This window comes from Oratosquilla oratoria, chromosome 18 (genome assembly GCF_046742065.1).
Source record: "Oratosquilla oratoria isolate Oo_2021 chromosome 18, ASM4674206v1, whole genome shotgun sequence".
In the NCBI taxonomy this organism is placed as follows: domain Eukaryota; kingdom Metazoa; phylum Arthropoda; class Malacostraca; order Stomatopoda; family Squillidae; genus Oratosquilla; species Oratosquilla oratoria.
Window position 1 is genome coordinate 38,233,155 of NC_134794.1, and position 25,784 is coordinate 38,258,938.

General features: G+C 39.2%; 1 protein-coding gene across 1 annotated transcript in view; it reads right to left on the bottom strand.

Moving 5' to 3' along the window:
• Nucleotides 1-25,784, bottom strand: part of LOC143035156 (lon protease homolog 2, peroxisomal-like) — an 83,733-nt gene that overhangs the window by 22,734 nt on the left and 35,215 nt on the right. Inside the window, exons 8-13 of the mRNA XM_076201789.1 lie at nt 25,550-25,709; nt 22,652-22,746; nt 19,754-19,906; nt 15,567-15,659; nt 11,673-11,781; nt 2,481-2,582 (exon numbers count right to left, since the gene is read on the bottom strand). Coding sequence (XP_076057904.1) covers nt 2,481-2,582; nt 11,673-11,781; nt 15,567-15,659; nt 19,754-19,906; nt 22,652-22,746; nt 25,550-25,709 — 712 coding nt within the window. The remainder of the gene's footprint in view (nt 1-2,480; nt 2,583-11,672; nt 11,782-15,566; nt 15,660-19,753; nt 19,907-22,651; nt 22,747-25,549; nt 25,710-25,784) is intronic.

Genomic DNA, 25,784 nt, shown 5'->3' on the forward strand with positions numbered 1-25,784 from the left:
TGTGGGGTCAACAGCCAGGTCAGCGATTTGGACGAAATGTATAGTAACCTAACAGATTTAATTCTAAATGCATAAAATAAATTTATTCCCCTCAAGTCAATATGGAAGAATAGTAATGCTCCCAAATGGATGACAGACAGGCTGAAACACGAGATCAGAATGAAAAGAGGACTTTACGTAAGAATAAAAAATGGGGAACATACCTTAGATCCATATATAACAATATTGCAAAACTGATTAAAAAGAATATGCACACAGCAAAATGTAACTATGAATAAAATAAGGAAAGGATAGGCCCAATTCAAAATGACAAAAATGTCATGATAGAATCTCAAAGTGTATCATATATAAAATGTAGGGCTACACAACCCTGAAAATAAATACAGCTTAGATAACGCATTTTTAAAGAAAACTGAATGTGAGAGAGACTTGGGAGTTCTAGTGAGTCCTAACCTTAAATCCAGGAAACAGTGCATTAGCGCCAGGAATACAGCAAACAGAGCATTAGGTTTCATTGCTAGGGAGGTTACAAATAGAAGTGCAAACTCCATCTAGAGTTAGTTAGACCCATCCTTGACTACGCGATACAGTTTTGGTCTCCGTCTTATAGAATGGACATAATTTCACTAGAATCAGTACAGAGGAGAATGGTCAAAAGGATGCATGGGCTCAGAAATTTACCTTACAAAAAGAGGCTTAGGCACCTTAGCTTACACTCTATGGAAAGGCACAGAGTGCAAATTGATCTAATAGAGGTGTTTCAGTGGATAAAAGACTTTAACATGGGTGATGTAAACAAGGTCATCATATTAAGACAAGGTAGGACTCACAGTAATGGATTAAAACTGGACAAATTTATATTTAAGAAGGAAATAGGCAAGAATTGGTTTACTAATAGGGTGGCCAATGAATAGAACAGACTTAGTAACCATGTAGGGAGTGCTGAAACTATAAGTTATTTTAAGAAATGGTTAGACAACTTTATGGATGGGGATTTGAGGTGGTAATGGACATGGAACTGCCTAGTGTAGGCCTCATGGTCTCTTGCAGTCTCCTTCATTCTTATGTTCTTATATGACCACTCCCTAGCACCCCTATCCCCCACTCCCTTCCATGCATCACAGCATCATACGTACACAACCATTCTCCACTCACCCCTATCTTCTGTCTTCTCCCTTCCTCAACAGACTTCCCCCTCTTTCTCAGTGCCCCTTTTACCCCATCCATCCATCTCATCCTTGGTTTCCTCCTCTTGTTCATTCCCTCCACCTCTGCCTTCTAAACCTCTTTTACTGATCTTTCTTCACTCTTTCTTTTCATGTGTCCAAACCATCCCAATACTCTTTCATCAACCCTATCTCCAAACTCCCTTTCCACCCCGACTCTCCTCCTCGCCTCCTTTCTCACTCTATCCAGCCTAGTAACCCCTACCATACTTCTCAGTTATTTGATCTCGAGCACATTTAAAATCTTACTCTCTTATGTTCCATGTTTCTGCCTCATACAATGCTGTCGGCACACTCTCCCCTTGGCATCCATTTCCAAATGTCTATTTCTCACCAACCAGTCCACCATCACCGTACCTCCCTTTTTTAGACACTCTGCATGACATTGATCTTTTACCTAATTGTAGTTTACAGGAAAGGAACAAATGCTTGATAGATCCTGTCTCTATTCTCTAATTTTCTAACATACCTAGACTCAAATTCATGTATAGTTCCAAGTTAATCTTTGATTTCCAATTATCATAAATTTGAACTCATGTACTGTTTAAGCTTGGGCTATATGACCTTCTAAGGTATTCCACATATTCATACATCTATATGGAAAACTGTATTTCTTCACATCCTTTTGACATGTGGTCTTTCTTAATTTACTTCCATGACATCTTATAGCCCTATCTTTAATCGGATCTCTTCTATCAATGTAATCTATCGCTTTTAGTGACCTGAATACTGTAATCATATCACCACCTTCTCTCTGATCTTTCAAAGTTGGCAGACTTTTAGCCTTTCCTCATATGGTTTATCCATCAAGCTGGGGACCAGGTTGGTTGCTGCCCTTTGTATTCTCTTCCTCTTACTTATGTCCTTCACTCTGTGTGGGGACCATACTACTGGTGCATATTCCAGCCTTAGACAGATCATGGTTTCTACGAGTTTTTTCACCATCTCTTCATCCATGTAATGGGATACCACTTTAATCTTCTTCAGTAGTCCATATCTTCTTCAGTAGTCCTGCTCTCATCATTTTAATCACTGCTTTCACCTCATCTTTTCTTAATTCTTCCCCATTTTCCTCATTCATCACTGTCATTTTCTTAGCCCTTCCCACTACAACCACCTTCCCCTTCCTATCCTCTTCACATTTAGATTAAGGACTAAAGCAAAAGCATATATATAATAATAATAATAAAATATACAGACTATTTAAATTATGAAAACATACCTGCATACCCAAGAAACTATGCTTTGACTAACCTTCTACCATGTTTTCTGCAATCTGCACAGCCACAGCACGACAAACAGCTCCAATTTTTCGCTCCAAGGTCCTCACACCAGCTTCTCTAGTATACTCACTAACTGTCATGAAAAAAGAAAAACGTTGATCAAACTTGATACAGTGGAGATGGAGGAGGGAGTGAGTAGGAGGATGGAGAGGTTAGTGTGGAGAAAAGAAAGGAGAGGGGACAAAGAAAAGAAGAGACAGGGAAGAGAATGGGGGAAAGCAGGAGATGAGAGAAGCAAGAGGAAAAGAAAGGGAAGATACAGTGAAAATGAGAAAGGTGTGAAGGAGGGTGAGAGGGAAGGGTAAGAGGAGAAGGGATCAAGGAGGGGGAAAGGAGGAGGATAGAGAGGAGTGGGAAGAGGAAGGAGAAAAATATAGATGGAGTAATGAAAGGAAAAGGAGTGGTGTGGGAAAGGAACTGAAGGGAGAAGGAATAAGAACAGGAGGGAGGAGGGACAGGAAAAAGAGAAGAGGAGCCGGAGGAGGAGAAGGAAGAGGTGGTGAGAGTGGTGGGAGGACAAAGAGGAATAGAAGAGGGAAAGAAGGAGAGAAAGGGAGAAGAAAAGAGGAGCTGTAATTTTTCTAAAAGGCCAGTGTTCTCTACAAACATGAGAACCTCATGTCCTAGGGAAAGAGCCTGCCTTTCAAGTGTCTGTGGGATGTAGAATATTCCATCCTCACTGCAACAATGGAAAAGGTATTACTATCACAGGTCCACTACACTGGGACACTAATAGAAAGTGTTGTACTGTTTGGGGGACTAAGCAGTCATCACAGAATGGTTGTGTTTCCCAAGAAATGAAGTAACTGTGTGAGATATGTGTGGCCCATCCAGAAACAGGTCAGTGCAGCACCTGAGTGGTGCCCCTACACATGTACATATGTCTATATATATATATATATATATATATATATATATATGTATATATATATATATATGAGAGAGTGATAGGTGGGGAATGGTAAACTAAGATGGGCTAAGAATAAATTTATTGTCCTAATGTTTCGGTGCCTATGACTTTCTTTGGAGGACTCACTACAATATATTTTGATCCCAAAATTTATACCTGTAGTGGGAGGAACTCATCAAGCTTTGAGCGTCAGGTTTTTTCCAGAGCGTTGATTATTAAGAGACTTGCTGTTCCGGAAAGGCATATAAACCATTCTCTATCGTTGTTGTTTAATTAGATATTTATATGTGCAGCTTTAACTGTCTTTCTCATTTTCTTTTCTAATCCCTTATGTAAAATCTTGACTTTGTTCCAATCAGGTAGGTTATTAGTGTTAGAGGTGGCGAACCAGGGAGTTGGATGTCCTGTTTGCTCTTATATAATTTTTTTGTGTGAACCAGGGAGTTGGATGTCCTGTGTGCTCTTGTATAATTTTTTTGTGTTCACTCAATGTCTTTTCAATCCCTCAACCTGATTCACCTATGTATGCTAAGAGACAGCTGCTACAGGGAATGTGATAAATCACATTGGGGTTGTTGTGATTATTAGTGTGGTCTTTAAATATTCTTCCTATTTTATTTGAGGATGGCTTAGCAATGTTTATCCTACCTTTCAATAAATATTTATCCATATCCTCAGTTTTTGTAGATTTAGATACTATTATAAAAAGTGGTGTGACATGATCTTTTGTCACTGCACCGTCATTTGACCAGGATGCCTGGACATTTGGTCCATTGGTCTGGGTGTTTGATTTTTTGTGGATTCTCTTTGCTTTGCTTTTTGTTTTGTTAATCAGGCCTCCTGGGTATTTCAAGTTTTTTAATGTGTTTCTAATGTATGATATTTCGTCTTCAAGGAGCTCTTTGCTGCATATACGGTAGGCTCTAAGGAAGAAACCTATTAAGACACCAGTTTTGACTCGTTTACAGCTGAGAAAAAGTAAATAAAATCGTCTTTATTGGTGGGTTTTCTGTATACCAAAAACCTTAAATGATTGGGACCTCTGTGCATCAATGTGTCTAGAAAGGGCAGTTTGCATTCTTTCTCTTTTTCAATTGTGAACTGGATGTCCATATGAATTGTGCTAAGTCTCCTTACCTTGTTCTCAATATTGGTTTCTTTCACCATTATTATAAATATATCATCTACGAACCTTAGCCAAGTGGTACCTCTTCCCATGATGTTGATATATTTGTTTACAATACCTCCATAAACAGACAGGCCAAAATAATCAATACTAGGCTTCCCATTGCAAGACTTTTTGTTTGTTTAAATTCGGTGTTGTTAAAGATAAAATATCCAAACTTAACACACATTGAGATTAAGTGCATCCAGTGCATTATCAACAGAGACATTGGTAAATAAAGCTGTTACATCAAAACTAGCTAATTTCTCGTCATATACTTTGGAATAGTTCGGATGAGTTAAGTGTGTCCCACTAATGGAACCCATGGTTTTAGATAAGGGTTTTGCCTAACATTTTGCTAGTTCATGAGGAGTGCTCCCGATCCCTGATGGTATGGGTCTCATAGGGATGCCCACCTTGTGCACTTTGGGTAGACCGTGCATTTTGGGGGATTTTGGCGCTTCTTCCGGTAAGCCTTGAAGCTTTTCACTTCTGGGTGATTTTCATAGGATTTTTCTTGCTTCCACATTAAATCTTATTGCTTCCCTATCTGCGCTGATGGCTGGTTGTCTTTCATAAGTCAACTTGCCATTCAACAGATCAGACATTTCTTCAATATAATCAATTTCACTTAAAATGAGCACTCCACTGCCTTTGTCTGCCTGAGTGATTACAATATTATAATTTCTATTCAATGTTTGCAGAGCTAATCTAAATCATATTAGGATGACATAGTGATTACAATTGGCTAGGGCCTGATAACATGCTAAAAACCTTGGGTGAAACCTTTGTCGACTTTGTTTTCATTCTATCTATAGTTAATACAATTGGCTACAGCCTGCCTGATGAAAGGGAGCTGGATTGATCAGTTTCATTCCATTCCTTTCATAAAACTCTTTGATATCTGCACAAACAAAATAAGCAGCATTTAAACAAAATAAGCAGTACTTAAACAATCCTTTTTCAGTTGAGATAAAGTATTTCTGGTTTTCTTCAGAAACCTTGTTTTTTGTAAATACGCATTACACAAATCTAGCTTACAGAACACATTATTATCTCCAACTGTAGCCAACATTTCATCAAGCTTAGGCAATGGGTATTTCTCAATATTAATTTGACTATTTAAATGCTTAAAATCAGCACAAATTCTCATTTTACCTGAATCTTTCAAAATTGGTACAATGGGGCCCAATCACTATAAGCTACAAGTTCTATGATTTCCTTGTCCAAAAGCTCTTGTACAGCAATATCAACTAACTCTTTGTGCACTAATGGCACTTGCCTTGCTTTGATGAATTTAGGAGTAGCATCTTTTTTCAAATATATTTTAGCTTCAACTCCTTTAATGGGTATATCTTCATTTATTTTATAACTATCCAAAAGTTGTTTAGGATTATCAGAAACATTAATGCTATTTAGTGATTTCACTTTCAAAGCTTCATCTAAACCTGTAATCTAAATGCCTTCTTTGTTCTTTAGATCTCTTACACATAAATCATTACAGTGTGAATCAGTAACAAAAAATCTATGCTTTGTATTATATTTGTTAAATCTTACTACAAGATCAACTTAACGTTTTACATTTATTTGATGACCTCCATAAGCAGTCAATTCTTTGGAAGATGGAGTCACTTTAACATTTAGTACTTTTAGTCATTTTTCACTTAACCCCTTCCATACGGTGCCGCACACGTAGGCGTCATGGGGAGCGAGTGTATTCGCGAGGCTGCCATATCGGCGTCTTGATTATATATATTGTAGTCGCCCCTCCATAATGACATTCTTTCTAATTCTTTTGTAATCGCATTTTCTATGGTTATCAGAATTCACGGGTGTGAAGAGAGAACAATCAATATAAGCGGTGACGATATTTTATGATGCGAGTATTATTACGACACGTCGTACGGCTGGCATTGGCTGCTGCCACCGAGATCTAAGTCCATGACGCCTACGTGTGCGGCACCGTATGGAAGGGGTTAATAGTGAAACACATGAACCAGAATCCATCTCTAAGGGTATAGATTTATCATTTAACTTGTACACTTCTGGTTTAACAGATTTTATATAATTACAAGAAACTTTCAGCAACATGTTTTTATCAACAACATTATAAGCACCACACTGGTGTTCTAACTCATTTTCATGCTCTGGTTCACATTCATAGCTAATTTTACATTTTTATTCTTAAAACTCTATTACTGAATTTATCTGAATCATTTTGCTTAAGAATGAGTGAAGAAAGACTAGTAAAGGAGGTATGGAAGGCAGATGTGGAGGGAGTGAACATGAGGGGACGTCCTAGGATGAGGTGGATGGATGGGGTGAAGGGGGCTTTGGGGAAGAGGGGAATGTCTGTTGAGGAAGGACGGGAGAGGACAGAAGACAGGGGTGAATGGAGAATGGTTGTATATGGATGATGTTGTGATGCATGAGCTGGAATGGATGGGGGGTGAGGTAGTATGTGTGAGCAAAATTTGACGCAGCCCGAAGGGATTTCTCCCCGTCTTCTCCCTTTATGCATGGGGGGACGGAGAGGGGGGGTCGCTGATTTAATGAAGCGGCCTTGCTGTGGATGTGCTGTGTCTTGCGACACTGCTTCTGACCCAGGGCAGTGGACAAGGTGCAGGGATGACCCGTCATCCAGGAGGTGCTAAGATAAGAGGGAGGGTGGAGGGGTGTGGAGTGTATTCAGGGATGGAATGGGTGGGAATGATTTTATGCCTTTTCCTTTTTTGGCTATCTCCCTTGTAAGGAGGAAAAAGCCTTGGTATATGTATGTATGTATGTATATATTTTGCTTAAGTCTACATTTTTTTTCTAAATGACCCTTGTGTCCACAAAAGCGACATTCCAAGTTTTAAAACCTACAAGTAGAACTTGGATGTGGGAAACCACAATGCTTACACTTTGATGTAGCCTTGCTAAAGTTGCTATGCACTTTATGCACAGGTGTACCTCATGAACTGGAGTTTGCCATCTCTCCTTCCCCCATGTTAGCTTTTTCAAGTGACAGAATGCAGTCTAGAAGTGTTGAAGATGTTATTTCCTCTGGTTCCAGGTCTTCGGCAAATAGATATTTGAAGTATGGTACTTTATCAATTCCCATAAACAGTTGGTCTTGCAGCCTGGCATCAAACATTTCACCAAATTTGCAATCTTTTGCCAGTCTCTTCAGGTCTGCATATAGCTCTTTCACAGTTTCTTTTTCAACTTTACGTCACTGTTGACAAGAACACAAGCTTCAATGATGTGAAGGCTTAGTGATAAAATGTTTCTTGAGTAATTCTATAAGCTTATCATATGTCTTTGTAGTTGGCATGTCTGGAGGAATCAAATTTGCTAAAATTCCAAACATTTTAGTGCCTATGCAAACAAACAGTTGATTTTTCTTCTTGTCTGCATCAGTTATTTCCCGAGTGACTAAATATGCTTGAAACAAAGCCAAATAAACATCAAATGGCAGTTCTTCAGGGTTAAACAGTCCAATCTTTATGGAAGATGCCATCTTTTAAAATCTGGTCTAGCTTCTTGGCTATCAAAAAATTTTCAGACAAATTTAGGTAATTTTAAAACTTTCTCCTCTCTAATAGGAGAAAAACAAATGAATGATTTCTGTTGTTATGTAACAGCAAGCAATATAAATAAAGGCACCCACAATAGGTGTGGCCACCCTTAGCCTAGTCTAAATACAGGTGTGATGACACGTCCAATCAAAGGTGGCAGTGGTACCCACACTAGGTGTATTTATCACTGTTTTCTGGTTTAAACCACCAGAAATACATTCAAAAACACTTTGTGTGACTCATCACTATTGTTATATCTTAGTTTTTCTGTGCATTTTAATTAGTTTCATTATTAATATCCTGAAAACAAGAAGGATAAGCCAAACACATGCTTACTACAACACCTTATATATGACTCTGGCTTTGATTACATAATGGTGCCCAATGCACACAAAAACATTAACAAAATAAAAGCAAAAGGTGTATATCGCCATGAGCCTAAACACTATTTTAATCTGAATACATTACATCCCCCCCATCCTTTCCTTGCATCACAGTATCATATATACAAAGCTATTCTCCCCTCACCCCTATCTCCTGCAAACTCCCTTCCTTACTCACTAAATGGATGAAGTTACTTTTGTTCTCTCTAATATGAAAGAAATATTTTGATATTAATAATACTGAACAACAAATTTCAGGTTCAAGGAAAAATATAGTTCTCATGTGCACTTTATTATGAAGTTCAGTGTGCTGAATTTGAAGTCAAGTTGTTTTCCAAAGTGAAGAATTGCTGTAGATCTGCAGAACACTTCCTAAATACTGTAATTCGAGCACCTTCATCCAACAGGTTCCATTGCTGCAGAGGTGAGGCCAGGAGTTCACTTTGTTACTTAGTAAGTGTTAGATCACGAACTAGATGATGAGGTGTGGTTTCTTGCCAGATTCAAGCTGTGTCACATACATTGTATCTTGAGATTCTGAATCATCTGAGTTACTCATGTCGTCACTTGGTAGAGGGCAGCTGTGGTACAGGAATATCAGCTGAATGTCGAACTGGGTGAATAGCAGATTGAAGATCTGGATACATGATAGATTTCTTGCCTTTTCTGTTGTGGCCTGCAGGGAAATCAAATAAAATCAGACTAAAAATGGGTATTATTTACCTTGTTGCATTATATGGGAAGGGAGCTATGCTCGTGGTCATCTTTGTATCTTTCAGCATCAAGTTTTTTCTTAAAATCTTGAATAGTGTTTACACATACTGTTTCTTTATCTAAATTATTCCAGGTATCCACCACTCTGTGTGGGAAGCTATTTTTTTCAGATCTCTTCTATAGTTATCCTTTTTGGGTTTCTTTTTGTGTCCTCTTGTTTTTCCATTGTCCCATTTCAGTAAATCATTCCTATCAAGGATTTCCATTCCTTTCATGATTCTATAGATAGTCAGTATCCTCTTTCTCTTCTCTGCTCGAGTGTTGGTAATTCCAATTTGGATAATCTTTGTTCATATGTTAATTTGGAAAAAACTGGTGCCAACTTTGTCATTGCTCTCTGTATTCTTTCTAATTTCTTTATATTCTTCTTAGTACTGGGTGTCCATAGTGTTGCTTCATACTCCAGTTTTGGTCTTACTAATGTAACTAATATTTTTTTAATCATTGCCTCATCCAAATAGTCAAATGCCACTTTCAATGACCTTAATAGGTTGAAGGTTTCTCCGACTATTTTATTGATATGCTTGTCCGGTGTCATGTCCCTGCTGATTATTACTCCAAGGTCTCTTTCCCAGTTCACTTTTTTTACTTCTTCACCAATTTTATAATTTTTTGCTGTTGGTTGTGATCACTTGCAAAAATAGTGGAAGTACATATTATGTATTTTGATCTTTTTCATTGATACATCCTTTGAAAATATATTAAAAAACAGTAAAGAATACACATTGGATACCCACCTTTAATATCTGTTAAGCATAAGTACCAATCTGTTGAATGGTCCTTTGGCTCCCCCCAGACCATTGATACACCAATCATGAGGCTAGGCCCTTTGCCCAGACAGAAAGGGAACTTGTACACCTGACACAACATATGTGAGGTGCCCAGCTTTTGTCCTGGTGACCCACTTTACATCCAAAGTACAGCTCATAAGGTTTCTTTACATGATGAGTCAACAGTCTTTTGTATTGCCTTAATGTAACTGATCCACATATATAACAAAAACTGTCAGGTGAATTTTTGCATTCTCTAGGCACTTTAGCTCTGTCTCTTGCAGAGAAAAAAAACACGTGAAAAATTATAGAAATGGTAACAGCAACAAAAAATATTAAATAAAAATAAAAATAGGAAGCACTTATAGTAAGCAACAAAACTGGAGGGTTGCAGAAAGAAACATGTTATATTCATGACCTACACAAAAAATACCACTAGAAAAGGATATTCTCATTTCCCCTTTTTTTTTTCATTGTTATACAGTGTAATATATAGAAGCTATTTTTAGTTTTCAAAAGAAAACCAGAGTTTAGGATACTACTTGCCTAGCAGTATATATTATTACTAACATTAGCATATTACCACATTCAACAGTTAACATTAGTTTCTCTACATTTAAGATTCAAAATAATACATACGAGGTCTGTTAGAAAAGTATCCGACTTTATTTCTTTTCTTTTCGAAAACCTGATGAATTTGAATCAAGTGTGCTTGCATGAGCTGACCTTGAACCTTCATGCGCATGCATGAATTTTTTCCTGCCTGTCGATAGCGTCAGTTGCTAGCAAGCAGCATTTCCCTAAGGTTGTGTGTAGTGCTCTCAGCAGTTTTTCACTGCTTCCACTGTGACAACTGGGATTTGGTTTCTGGGTCATACCCGTACACCCAGGACTTGTCACCAGTTATTATGATATTCATGAAGTTGGGGTCACTGTTTGTGGAGTCCAGGATGTCCTGTGAGACTTCAACACAAAGTTGCTTTTGCTCTGCCGTCAGCAGCTTCAGCATGAATTTTGCCACCACTCTCTTCATGGCCAAATCTTCTGTTCACAATGGAATGTGCCAAAAAAGTGCTGATGCCCACCTCTTCCGCAATTTCTCAGATAGTCACACAATGGTCCACAGCATTCACTTTGGCAACGACCTGGTCATTTCGGCATGTTGATGGCCAACAGGAGCATGGCTTGCTCTCCCCCATTATGTGGCTGTCTTTAAACCGGTTGTACCACTCCTTAATCTGTGTGATGCCCGTAGCATCATCACTGAAAGCCGTCCAAACCTTCCAAATGGTTTCCATCTGGCTGTCGACCAGTTTCTGGCCAAATTTGACGCAGTAGCGCGGCACCAGTCGTTCCGTCATTTTCCTTGCAATGAAAAACTGCCAAGAGCACTACACACTACCTCACGCAAATGCTGCTTGCCAGCAACTGATGCTATCGACAGGTAGGAAAAAATTCACACATGTGCACAAAGGTTCAAGGTCAGCTCATGCAAGTGCACTTGATTCAAATCCATCAGGTTTTTGCAAAAAAAAATATATATATAAAGTCGGATACTTTTCTAACAGACCCCATAAATTAGAAGTGGATATACTTACTAATGCACACAAGGGATTCTTTACAGATGGTGAAAGTGTCACTAGTTAGGCCATGGTCTTTCACTTGTTTGGGAATAAGATGAAGCTGTCCAATCATCACCTTTTCTTCCTGATTCCATAAGAAGATATGATGTAAAAATCTCTTAAAAAAATCTTAAGATATATGAATAAATGAATAAATAAATAAAAATAAATAAAATAAAAAAATACATACAACCATATGCCAAGGGCTTTTTCCCCCTTACAAAAGGCATAACTCCACTCTCACCCATTTCATCTCCACCCACTCCACTCCCTTTTACCACCCCTCTCTCTTTTCTTGGCTCCCCCTGGATGACAGGTCATCCCTGCATCTCACCTACTACCCTGGATCAGAAGCAATGCAGCAAGACACAGCACATCCTCAGCAAGGCTGCTTCATTTGATTGGCAATCCCCCTCTCTGTCTCTTTATGTAGGAAAAGAGAAGACAGGGGGAAATCCCTTCGGGCTGTGTCAAAATATCATTCACACATAACTACTCCCTAATCCCCCAACATCTCCCATCCACTCCCTTCTATGCATCACAGCATCATCCACACACAACCATTTTCCACTCACCCCTATCTTTTGTCTTCTCCTTTCCTTCCTCAATAGACATCCCCCTCTTTCTCAATGCCCCTTTTACCCCATCCACCCATCTCATCCTTGGTTGCCCCCTTATGTTCATCCCATGCTCTGCCTTCTACACTTCTTCTACTTATCTTTCTTCACTCATTCTTTCCATGTGTCCAAACCATCCCAATACTCTTTCATCAAACCCTATCTCCCATCTCCTTTTCCACTTCCACTATCCTCCTCACCTGCTCATTTCTCATTCTATCCAGCCTAGTAACCCCTTCCATGCTCCTTAGAGATTTCATCTCAAACACATTTAAACTATTCCTCTCTTATGTTCCATGTTTCTGCCCTATATAGTTGTGTAGGCACAATCACCCCTTCATGCAATCTCCTCTTAACATCCATTCCCAAATGTCTATTTCTCATTACACATTTTAATCCTCCAAGGCATTTACTTGCTTCTCTCAATCTACAATCTACCTCCACCTCCACTACTCCCTTTTCTGCCACATGCGCCCCAAATATCTGAATCTATCCACTTCCTCAAGCCTCTTTCTTTTAATACTCACTTCCAATTTGCTGCCATCATCTCTCCTTGTACATCTCATCATTTTACATTTACCCACATTTACCTTCAACTTTCTCCTCTCGCACACCTTCACCAACTTCCTTAATCCTTCCTCTGATCCTGCTGCAAGTGCAGTGTAGTCAGCAAACAATAACTGGCATATCTCCCATTTTTTTTTTTTTTCTCCAATCCCCTGCCCATTACCCTTGCATTTACCTCCTATACCACCCCATCCATGTACACACTGATCAGCCATGGCAACATGACACATCCCTGGTGAAGTCCCACCTTTACCTCAAACCACTTGCTCTTTCGATTTCTAATTCTAACACAGGTTCTACTACTCCCATAAAAACTCATGACAGCTGTTGACAGATTTCCTCCTATCCTATATATCTACAAAACCTTCTACACTGCCTTCTCACAAGGACACAGAAGGGTGGACCTTTAGCTACCATGACAATAGAGAAACCAAAATGCCAGGACAATCACCAAGGCCTTAGAGTTGTATTTAAGTATGATAGGTATGCATTGAGAGGTACAAAGTAACAGAGGCACTAACTTTTTACGTGGGATATTCAAAGGGGCCCTGGAAGGCTTCAATATAAAGCATTTGATCGCATCAGCATACCACCCCCAAAGTCAAGGGAGCCTTCTTCACACACAAATAAAGAAGTAGAAGGATTGTGTGAAGCCAGGCAAATAGGGATAGAATAGGTTTATAGAGGCACACATTGGCACCTGTTCTTGGCACCAGTGTTGTGCAATTGTGCTATAAAATTAAGAAGACGTGGGCATTGGCTCTCTCTAACTCCCAACTGTGTCCCATTCTCACCCTTGGATCTTTTAGTAAGAAACTTATATTTTTATGTTATGTAAATTAAATTAGTTTGCACCTCATCATTTTATTTACATCCATGTCAAAGAAGAAAAAAAACCATAAAAGGGGCAAGCACACAAAAAGTCGTGACATCTCATTAAGTTGGGAGGGTTTTAAGAGGTCATGGAATTAATTTAAGAAAGACCACATGTTGAAAGGATGTGAAGAAATAGTTTTTCCAATAGATATATTAATATGTGGAATAGCTTAGAAGGTGATATAACCCAAGCTCAAACAATACATGAATTCAAATCTAATTATGATAACTGGAAATCAAAGATATAGAGTTAGTTGGAATCATATATGAATTTGAGTCTAGGTAGGTCAGAAATTTAGAGAAAGGAGATGTGACCTAACAAGCATTGCTCCTTTCCTGTATACAACTATTCGGTAAATACACACCATTGTTAAGCAATGAATCTATTGAATGGATGTGAGAAAACTGAATAAATTATGGTCTACTATGTAGCTGCCAAGTGTAAAAATGGGCAAGGTAGTAGTCACAGCTTCTTTCAATTCCCCAGTGATGTAGATCAATAGGCTGAATGAGTGCGGAAGGTGAGCAGAGTAGAAAGCAAAGATCGTTGTGGGTGCCCAGTGCACATTTTAAACTTTGCATGGATCACTTTGAGCACAACTGTTCTGTGAAAAATCTGGCTCATTCTATTGGATATTTAGGAGTTGTAAGGCTTCATCTAAAGGCATATGCAGTCCCCACAATCTTTGTACCCCAGCCAGTCCTTGGATTGATTCCTAAAAAGGCCAAAAGTTGAAGAAGTCAGTCCTTCGACAAATGCCACAAGCTTGAGGGGAGGCATTACAAATTGCACTGCCATGTTTGGAACTATGCCAATAACACAGGCCATTAGCCTTGGGTAGACCTAGACAAAAGTAGCCTATGTAATGCACATTTTGTGAATCTGCAGATTCATAAAATGTGCATGACAGCCTACACAAATGACATGTCACATACATATGTAGGCCTAAGGCCTATGATAGACCATATGACTGTCCCAACACTTCCAAGTTGTGGTGTGTGTTGTTGGCCTATGCCTACGTGACATGAGACTGAGACTGCCATGACTGGCACTAGGCCTAGACCTCTGGCAATCCCCCAGACCCCCACCCAACCCCTGGACCGGCCAGGGGGTGGGGGGTGGGGGAGTAAAGTCATGATTAGGCCTATGGCTACAACACTAATTCATTGATTAGGTTAACACTAAGATGATGCCTTTGGCCTAACTTATACCTAGACATACCAGTAAGTGTTTCCTATTCTTTCTGTCATGTATCCCTGGTCTTCCTCTTCTTGATCCTATTCCTCCCCACTTTCTTCACTACCATGGTCAGACTTCCCATTTTATCATCATTGTCAAAAAAGGTCAACTTCAGCATGTTTAATCATTTCCTGATCATCTTTTACTGTTTGGCATCATATTATGGATTGACATATATGGCTGGACAGATAATGAACAAACTCCAATGTCTAACTCCTCTTCAGATTCAATGAAATTCTGCAACATTCTTCAATAGAAACCACAAGTGTGTATGCAATAATCAATTCTAAAGTGCTATTATCTAGATCCAATGTTTAGCTACTATGATGTAATACCAATGTGAATGGCTGTGCATGTCTCAGGGATCTTTGGAAATCTGATAGAATCCACTCTTATAAACACATACTTTAGTCAAAATATGACTATGCAATGGTGGAATCAACTGGAATAGTTTGCAAAACCATTTGTAAAAGGGAGTGGGTAGTTTAGAAAGATTATTTTGCCTACTGCTTTCTGACCTTTAACTTCTCTCCCTATCTCTCCTAACTATAATGTGACACCACAACCAACCTGTGTGTATCCTGGAACATGAATAATTTCCATCCTGTCTAAGAGTGGTGGTGGTATACTTCTTAGTGAGTTGGCTGTGGCAACAAAGAGAACCTGCAAATATACAAAAAGAAATTGATTGAAACACTAATACAGTAGTTACATGAAGTACCTAGCTACACCTTTGTAAAAAAAAAAAAAAAAAACTCTTGTTGCATGTCTATGTATTTGGTACAGAGGAAATTATTTTCTCTCTGAATATTTTGCAAGTCTTCTGGTGCTTCTGAAATGAAAATGTCATCCACAAATCTAACATGTTTAAAATGTGATATAGTTTGTGATATGGTTTAATGTCACAAACTCCTACCTTCGGAAGGCTATGATGGTGCCCCTCACAGAGGACTTTGTAGCATGGAATTTAATGAACCATGCCCTTGGTTCAACTTCGCCAGTGGCAGGATTCGAACCGCCTTCCCTTTGACCTTCGCCACAAGTAATGACGCCCTAACCCACTCAGTTTTCCCTTCCCTATTCATTTTTTAAAATCCCTCCCAGACAAGCTGTAAATAGCTTGGATGAAATTGTACTGCCTTGCCATATTACCATCAACACAGAACTTTAGTGACATCTCAATGGATCATTTTACTCAACATTTTTTTATGATTGTAAACTAATCTCCATTAAAAAAAATGATGATAATTGTTTACTTCTATTATCTTTTGTGACTGCATGTCACTTTTGTGACTGCATGTTGTGACTGCATGAGGAGGAATGGGCGGGGGGGTGGGGGGTGGGGTAGTATGTGTGAGTAAATTTTGACGCAGCCCGAAGGGATTTCTCCCCGTCCTCTCCTTATATGCAAAGGGGGACGGAGAGGGGGGGTCGCCGATTAAATGAAGCGGCCTTGCTGTGGATGTACTGTGTCTTGCGACACTGCTTCTGACCCAGGGCGGTGGGCAGGGTTCAGGGATGACCCGTCATCCAGGAGGTGCTCAGATGAGAGGAAGGGTGGGAGGGGTGTGGAGTGTATTTAGGGATGAAATGGGTGGGAGTGTTTTTATGCCTTTCCCTTTGTGGCTACCTCCCTTGGAAGGGGGAAAAAGCCTTGGTATATGTATGTATGTATGTACTTCTATTATCTCTCCCTTGGGCTACCTGCCTTAAATCTTTCTCTATGAAGCCATGAAATAGTGTGATATTATCCCTAATGGTACAAAATATTTGTTATACACCTTTGGTTGGGGGGATGGAGGGTGAGGTAGTATGTGTGAGGAAAATTTGATGCAGCCTGAAGGGATTTCTCCCTGTCTTCTCCTTTTATGCATGAGGGGACAGAGATGGGAGGGTCGCCGATTTAATGAAGCAGCCTTGCTGTGGATGTGCTGTGACTTGCGACACTGCCTCTGACCCAGGGCAGAGGACAATGTGCAGGGATGACCCGTCATCCAGGAGGTGCTAAGATAAGAGGGAGGGTGGAGGGGAGTGGAGTGTATTTAGGGATGGAATGAGTGGGAATGATTTTATGCCTTTTTCTTTTTGGCTACCTCCCTTGAAAGGGGGAGAAAGCCTTGGTATATGTATGTATGTATACACGTTTGCTGATCTGATTTTTTCTGTAGCTCATATAGTGGAATTACAGTAGTACCTCCCTATACATGTTCTATAAAATCCTAACACCCTGTTTGTGTAGAGTTTAGTATTGCTATTTGTTCTACCAAATCAAAGCCTTTTTCAGAACCTACAAAAGCTACCCCGTCTGGGGTATTGGCTGCATGTTATTGTGGCTAAGTAGCATGCAGGTGATACTTTAGGGCCTATAATTTATTCAATAGTATTCTTTAGATGATTTGTGTCCAACAACATTTCTTGCTATTCATTTTCATTCCAAACCCTTGTCTTGGGGGGGGGTGGGAGCATGTATGTAATCATGAAATCTCCTCTATTCTGCCCTTTAGTTCTAATTTTCAGGTGAATTTCTTCCATTTTACCTTCACTCAGATTTACTTCTTCCACTTTTATATCACTTCTCACAACAACCATAACTCATCCACCCATTTTATATTCTGTCTCTTCTCCAGGAAGTGTATCTATTATTCCCTAATTGTATATAAGATTTTGGGGGGAGTCTGCACATAAAATATCAGGCTCATTTATCCTCAAGTAGTCATTTATCTCCAACCTACCTGATAGTAAACCATCAACAATAGCATATGTTACTGTAAATTTCCTTAGAGTACTTCCTTTGCAATAGTGTTATCCTGTTTTTTTTTTTCAATCCATTTCCTTATACTCTGATTGACAAGAATATATATATATATATGTATATATATATGTATATATATATATATATATATACATATATATATATATATATATGTATATATATATATGTATATATATATATATATACACATACATGCACCAAGGCTTTTTCCCCCTTACAAGGGAGGTAGCCAAAAAGGAAAAGGCATAAAATCATTTCCACCCATTCCATCCCTGAATACACTCCACACCCCTCCACCCTTCCTCTTATCCTAGCACCTCCTGGATGACGGGTCATCTCTACACCTTGTCCACTGTCCTGGGTCAGAAGCAGTGTCGCAAGACACAGCACATCTACAGCAAGGCCGCTTCATTAAATTGGCGATCCCCCCTCTCCGTCCCCCCATGCATAAAAGGAGAAGACAGGGAGAAATCCCTTCGGGCTGCATCAAATTTTGCTCACACATACTACCTCACCCTCCATCCCCCCACCCATTCCACCTCATGCATCACAACATCATCCATATACAATCATTCTCCATTCACCCCTGTCTTCTGTCCTCTCCCGTCCTTCCTCAACAGACATTCCCCTCTTCCCCAAAGCCCCCTTCACTCCATCCATCTATCTCATCCTAGGACGTCCCCTCATGTTCACTCCCTCCACATCTGCCTTCCATACCTCTTTTACTAGTCTTTCTTCACTCATTCTTTCCATGTGTCCAAACCATCCTAATACTCTTTCATCAACCCTATCTCCCAACTCCCTTTCCACCCCTGTTCTCCTCATCACCTCCTCATTTCTCACTCTATCTAGTCTCCATCATACTTCTAAGACATCCTCATCTCAAACACATTCAAACTCCTTCTCTCTTCCTCTCTTATGTTCCATGTTTCTGCCCCATATAGTGCTGTTGGCACAGACACTCCTTCATATAGTCTCCTCTTAGCATCCATTCCCAAATGTCTATTCCTCATTTTTTTTTTTTAATATATATATTATATTATATATATTATATATATATATATATATATATATATATACACATACATATACATATACACATACATATACATATATATACATATACATATACCATGGCTTTTTCCCCCTTACAAGGAAGGTAGCCAAAAAGGGAAAGGCATAAAATCATTTCCACCCATTCCATCCCTGAATACACTCCACACCCCTCCACCCTCCCTCTCATCTGAGCACCTCCTGGATGACAGGTCATCCCTGCACCTTGTCCACTGCCCTGGGTCAGAAGCAGTGTCGCAAGACACAGCACATCCACAGCAAGGCCACTTCATTAAATCGGCGACCCCCCCTCCATCCCCCCATGCATAAAAAGAGAGGATGGGGAGAAATCCCTTCGGGCTGTGTCAAATTTTGCTCACACATACTACCTCACCCCCCATTCCACCTCATGCATCACAAAATCATTCATATACAACCATTCTCCATTCACCCCTGTCTTCTGTCCTTTCCCGTCCTTCCTCAACATTATATATATATATATATATATATATATATATATATATATATATATATATATATATATATATATATATATATATATATATATATATATATTAAGAAAAAATTGCACTTTCCTCTTCATTAATATCTTTCCTAATCCAAATATTTCTTAACTTTTTCTCTCACACCAACTTGCTGATTGCTTCATTTGCCATGGCTTTTGACTTGAGTTTTACTTTCACTGGATGCACACCATTCCTCTTACACTTAACTATCTTAAACATATTATCAATCTGGTCTCTTACATCAGTCCTTCCCTAAAATCATAGAGGTAATTTCTTTAACCTTTTGCATCTCTGGTTCCTGGCATAACTTCCAAGCGAGGTCTGTCTGTATGTTCCATTAAAAGTCACAGCTAACAAGTTTTATGCTAAACTTACACTAGCAATCTCTTAACAGTCTCACTTACTTGGGATAGGTCAAATGGTAGGTTGACATAAGTATCTATAAAACTGAAGTTCTGTGCAGGGTCCAAGACTTCTAGCAAAGCTGCTCCTGGGTCCCCTTGGATACCAGAGCCAAGTTTGTCTATTTCATCTAAAAGAAACACAGGATTCTTTGCCTGAAAATATAACACAAATGTTTACAGAATAGTTGTGTACACTATACATTTTGATCTTAATGTTAATAAAGCTCATCTGAATTAGCTGCAATTTGGTGAAAAAAATTACAGTATTTTCAATAAAAAACAATGATCTGTTAAAGGATATTTCTAGTACCATTATGACCTGATTTGATAATCAATTGAATTATTGGCCCAGGTCTCTTTTGATGAAGACCCACAGCCACCAGACATCACTCAAGGAAGATATATTGTATTTACCTAACTGTATCTATCTAATTGTAGTACAGTGGAGCCTCACTTATCAAGCATAATTTGTTCTCAAATCTTACTCGTATTGTGATACATTCATTAAGTGAAATAATTTTTCCCATAAGAAGCATGAGAAGCAACTTTTCAACATTGTCAAGAATACATGGCCACTGTATAGATATTCTTGTCAATCCCTTTGAAGTATCTATCTTCTTAATCTAATCCTTGTTCTTAAGAATAGTGCAAATTATTGATGTAGTCTGTTTGTATATGCATGCTAGGTCAGCCATGCTCGCCCTCATTCTCATTTCTCAATCATTTCACATTTCACTTCTACAGTGATTTGTTTTCTCTTATCCCATTTTTTTTTTTTTTTTTTTTTTTTTTTTCCCAGGGACATTCTTGCAAGGGTTATCAAATTCTCTTAAAAAAAAAAAAAAAAAAAAAAAATCACAAATAATGTGTCTGAACACAAGTTTGGAAAAAGTATGATCACAAGCGACACTAAGATGCTGGCAGAATGAGTGCTAAACTTTGACTGATAGCCAAGCTTTCCAGTAACAAGAACAGAACATTCACTCCCTGTAAGTATGATGTGTCCAATTCCTATCACTGGCTTCATAATGAATGTATATAAACAAGCTGGCCTATGACATATTATTTCATCATTAATCATTCACCACATTAACATTTGTTTCATTTCCAATTGCATTTCATGATCCACTTAGTTACCATAATGCAATTATTACAATATAATTGGAAAAAATCCTGAATTGTACCCATATAAGTTTTTATCAAATCATGATTCATGGCTGTCAAGGTAGAAAGGAGTCTTCATGTCAGGCATACAAATCATGAAACTTCACTCATTACGCAACGTTTGACTGTACAGTACTACCTCTCATTAACGAACTAAAAGGGGGGTAACGGTGTCCGTTGATGTGAATAATCCGTTGATTTGGAGTGGTTTTTGGGTGGCATAGTGATTGCACACACTAAACAACAGCACCGAAAACACCACAAACTCAGCTAATTAACGTCCATTAATGAGAGGTAGTACTGTATACAGAAAGAAGCAATTCTTGCTGGGTCCTGTTTCCTACTCTCCAATTTATCATACCTAGCCTTAGATAGTCCTTGATAAAGACGACTTATTAAATTGGGATAAGAGAAATACAAGGGGACAAGAAAAGAAACCCAAAAAGGACAGGTTTCTTCTATTACTGTCCTTTAAGAGTTTCTTTTCATGTCCCCTTGTATTTCTCTTATCCCAATTTAGTATGTCCTCTCTATCAAGGACTTCCATGCCTTTCATGATTCTGTAGATGGTCAGCAGGTCACCTCTTTCTCTTCTTTGTTCCAGAGTCAGTAAATTCAGTTTTGACAATCTCTCCTCATATGACAGGTTTGAAAGTGTTGGGGCCATCTTCGTAGTTGCTCTCTGGATTCTTTCAATCTTCTTTATATTCTTTTTGGTACTGGGTGACCATAGTGTCGCAGCATACTCCAGTCTAGTCCTTATTAGTGTGACTAGTTTTTTTCAACAATTTCTTCGTCTAAATAGGTAAAAGCCACCTTTATTGACCTTAGCAAGTTGTAGGATTCTCCGACAATTTTGTTTATCTGTTTATGGGGGACATATAATTTGTGATAATTACTCCTAGGTCTTTTTCAGATCCCACTTTCTGTACTTCCTTTGTACCGATTTTTATATTGTCCTGATATTATTTTTTCACTTTTTCTGAATCCCATTATGCTACATTTCTTGATGTTCGAGTCTACTTCCCACTTCTGAGTCCATTTCCAAACCCTGTTCAGGTCTCTCTGCAGTGATTCACAATCCGTTTCAGTATTCACTTTCCTCAGCAATTTCCCGTTATCTGCAGAGAAGCTCATGTAACATTCCACATCTTTATCCATGTCATTCACATAAATAGCAAACATTATTGGAGCCCATACTGATCCCTGTGGAACTCCACTAATCACCTCCTCCCAAGCTGAACTCTTTTCTTTGAGCAATACCTTCATTTTCCTTCCATGTAAAAAATCCTCCATCCAGTTTAGTAGTTTACCTTGTATCCCTCCTATTTTTTTTTTTTTTTTTTTTTAATAATTTTTTATGTGGCACTTTGTCGAAGGCTTTTCCTGAGTCTAAGAAAGCACAATCAGCCCATCCATCCCTTTCTTGTATTATATCTATTAGTGTAAACTAGACACTATGAGATACAAAGACGGGACACCACGAGCATAGCTCCCCTTCCTCTAAGATACAACTAGGTAGGTAAATATCCCCTGGAAAAATCTACAGGAGGGACTTGAGAACATTGTCAGCAGTAGTTGGGCTGCATGTTCCAACAGAAACCCAAGGCAATTAATGATTGATCAATTCTTTGTTGTGGGACCCTTCTTTTGGTATATAGTTTCTGATATCTTGTTTGTAGGTTCTTAGACATTATAATATATAATGATGTTGCATAATTATATAGCAAATACCTGGACTTCCCTTAGCCCCTGTATTACTCGCCCTGGCATGGCCCCAATGTAAGTTCTGCGGTGACCACGAATGTCATGTTGGTCACTCACTCCACCTGCGAAAGCATTCTTTCCATTAATTCACCTTTAAAATCATGTACAGTTACATGAAAATACATGTACATTACACACTCAAACTACTAGAGGAAAACATGAATTTCATAAGTATGGTATACTTGTTCAGTTCTATTTTCTTGTTTGACAATTTGAGAAGTAAATATAAGTTATTTCTTGCAAATTATACATACATATCAAAGAGCCTTCTCCCCTTTATGTGGGTGATGGACAAATTAAAGCACACACCCAATTAAACCCATACATCACCTCACACCTTAACATCTCATGGCTGAAGAGTCAGCCCTGTTCCTTGCTAGAATCCTTGTTACATCACAACATGATAACTGGAGCTGGTTCCACTCCTCATCCAATCAAACAAGCTATGGAGCAGACAAAAGAATTCAAGACACATTATTCCTTCATCCATTCACTCCTATCTTTTGACAGAAATCCCTCTGACATCAAGTGCCCCTTTCACCCAACTCATTGACCTCAATCTTTCTTCCTCTCAAGTTTGCTCCATTCACTTCCACTTTCCACACTTTTTGCAAGTCTTTCTTCATTCTTTCTAATGCCCATACCAACTAAGCACTCTTTGTTCTACCCTATCAGAAAATCCCCTGTCCACACCCACTCTCAACAGTATTGAAGTCATTAAATGGGATAGATTGCATTGATAGAGGAGATCTCCTGATTAAAGATGGGAGGGCTTTAAGAGGTTATGGGAGCAAAGTAAGAAAAACCATATGTCTAAAGGATGTGACGAAATACAGTTTTCCATTTAAATGTATATGTGGAATAGCTTAGAAGGTGATATAACCCAAGCTCAAACAATACAAGAGTTCAAATCTAAATATGATAATTGGAAATTGAATATATATATCAAGTTGGAATCTACATGAATTTGAGTCTAGGTATGTTAGAAAATTAGAGAATAGGAGACAGAACCCAATGAGTGTTGCTCTTTTCCTGTATACTACAATTGGGTAAATACATCTTCCATCCCAGTTTCACCTTCACCCATATTAACCTTGAAGACACTTACCTCCATTCCACCATATAATTTCCTATCATATCACTTACTAGTAGAGCCACTCTTTCCTTCCTTCTCCTCCTCATCATTTCCAACATACTCCCCACCATACTCCCCAAACTCAAAATGGCCCCTCCCTTTCAACTTGGTATTACTTAATGCTAACACATCTATCTTCTTTCTCACAAACTGACAATCTTCCCTTTCATTCTCATGCACATTTAATGAACTTTAGGGTTCTGGTCGCAGTTCTCCTTCTAAACTCTTATACCTTGATTTCTTATTGGATAAACACACACAGAGTAGAATTCCTAGTCCCATCACTCTGTCCTACTTAGCCGCCTTCTATGACACACCTGGAAAACACAGTTGCAGAATTCTTTTCCCCTCTACCAACACAATATATAAAAAATGGAACTCCCACATAAGTGTACTTACCTTCCTGCATATGACAGATATAATTAAGTAAATATAATAAAAATGTCTACTTTGAGGGATGGGGTGGTGCAAGAGGTAAATGCAAGGGTGGTGGGTCAGGGATTGGAGATGGTTAAAGAAAATGGAGAAAAGTGGGAGATAACCCGGCTGTTGTTTGCGGACGACACTGTGCTTGTAGCAGGATCAGAGGAGGGATTGAGGAAGTTAGTGAGAGAGTTTGGGAGGGTGTGTGTATGAAGTAAGTTGAAGATAAATATGGGTGAAAGTAAGGTGATGAGATGTGCAAGGGGTGAAAGTGGCAGTAGACTGGAAGTGAGCATTAAGGGAGAGCGACTGGAGGAAGTGGATAGTTTTAGATACTTGGGTGCGAATGTGGCAGAAAAGGGAGGAATGGGGATGGAGGTGGAATACAAATTGACAGAAGCAAGTAAATTCATTGCTGGATTAAAAAGTGAAATGAGAAATAGACATTTGGGAATGGATGCTAAAGAGGAGACAATATGAAGAAGTGATTGTGCCAACAGCACTGTATGGGGTAGAAACATGGAACATGAGAGAGGAAGAGATGGAGAGTTTGAATGTGTTTGAGATGAGGTGCCAGAGAAGTATGATAGGGGTTACTTGGCTGGATAGAGTGAGAAATGAGGAGGTGAGGATGAGAACGGGGTTGAAAAGGGAGCTGGGAGATAGGGTGTATGAAATAGTGTTGGGATGGTTTGGACACATGGAACAAATAAAAGAAGAAAGGTCTGTAAAAGAGGTGTGGAAGGCAGATGTGGAATGAATGAACATGAAGGGGCGACCAAGGATGAGATGGATGGATGGGGTAAAAGGGGCTTTAGGGAAGAGGGGAATGTCTATTGAGGAAGGATGGGAGAGGACAGAAGACAAGGGTGAATGGAGAATGGTTGTATATGGATGATGTGATCCATGAGGTGGAATGGATTGGGGGGGTGAGGGAGTGTGAGAAAATTTGACACAGCCCAAAGGGATTTCTCTTTGTCTTCACTTTTTCTGCATGAGTGGACAGAGAGGGGGTTGGGGGTCAGCGATTTAATGAAACAGTCTTGCTGTGGATGTGCTGTGTCTTGCGACACTGCTTCTGACCCAGGGCAGTGGGCAAGATGCAGAGATGACCCATCATCCAGGAGGTGCCAAGATAAGAGGGAGGGAAGAGGGTGGAGGGGAGTGGAGTGTGATAGGGATGGAATGGGTGGGAGTGGTTTTTATGCCCTTGTTTTTTGGCTACCTCCCTTGTACAGGGGAAAAAAGCCTTTGGTATATGTATGTGTATATTTTGAAGGTAAACCTTTTTGAAATATACTACCCACCTAATGATATCCTATGGAATGGCCGTCCCAGTGTATTTGCTATCGAACGTGCAACGCTAGTCTTGCCAACACCAGGAGGGCCCACAAAGCATAGGATAGGGCCACGCAAGTCACCACGCAACTGCCGCACTGCCAGGTATTCTAGGATGCGCCTCTTCACCTGTAGAAAATAGAACTTTACTATTTACTGATCTGTTCAATGAAAGTAGATTTTACAGCAACACAGAGTACTTAA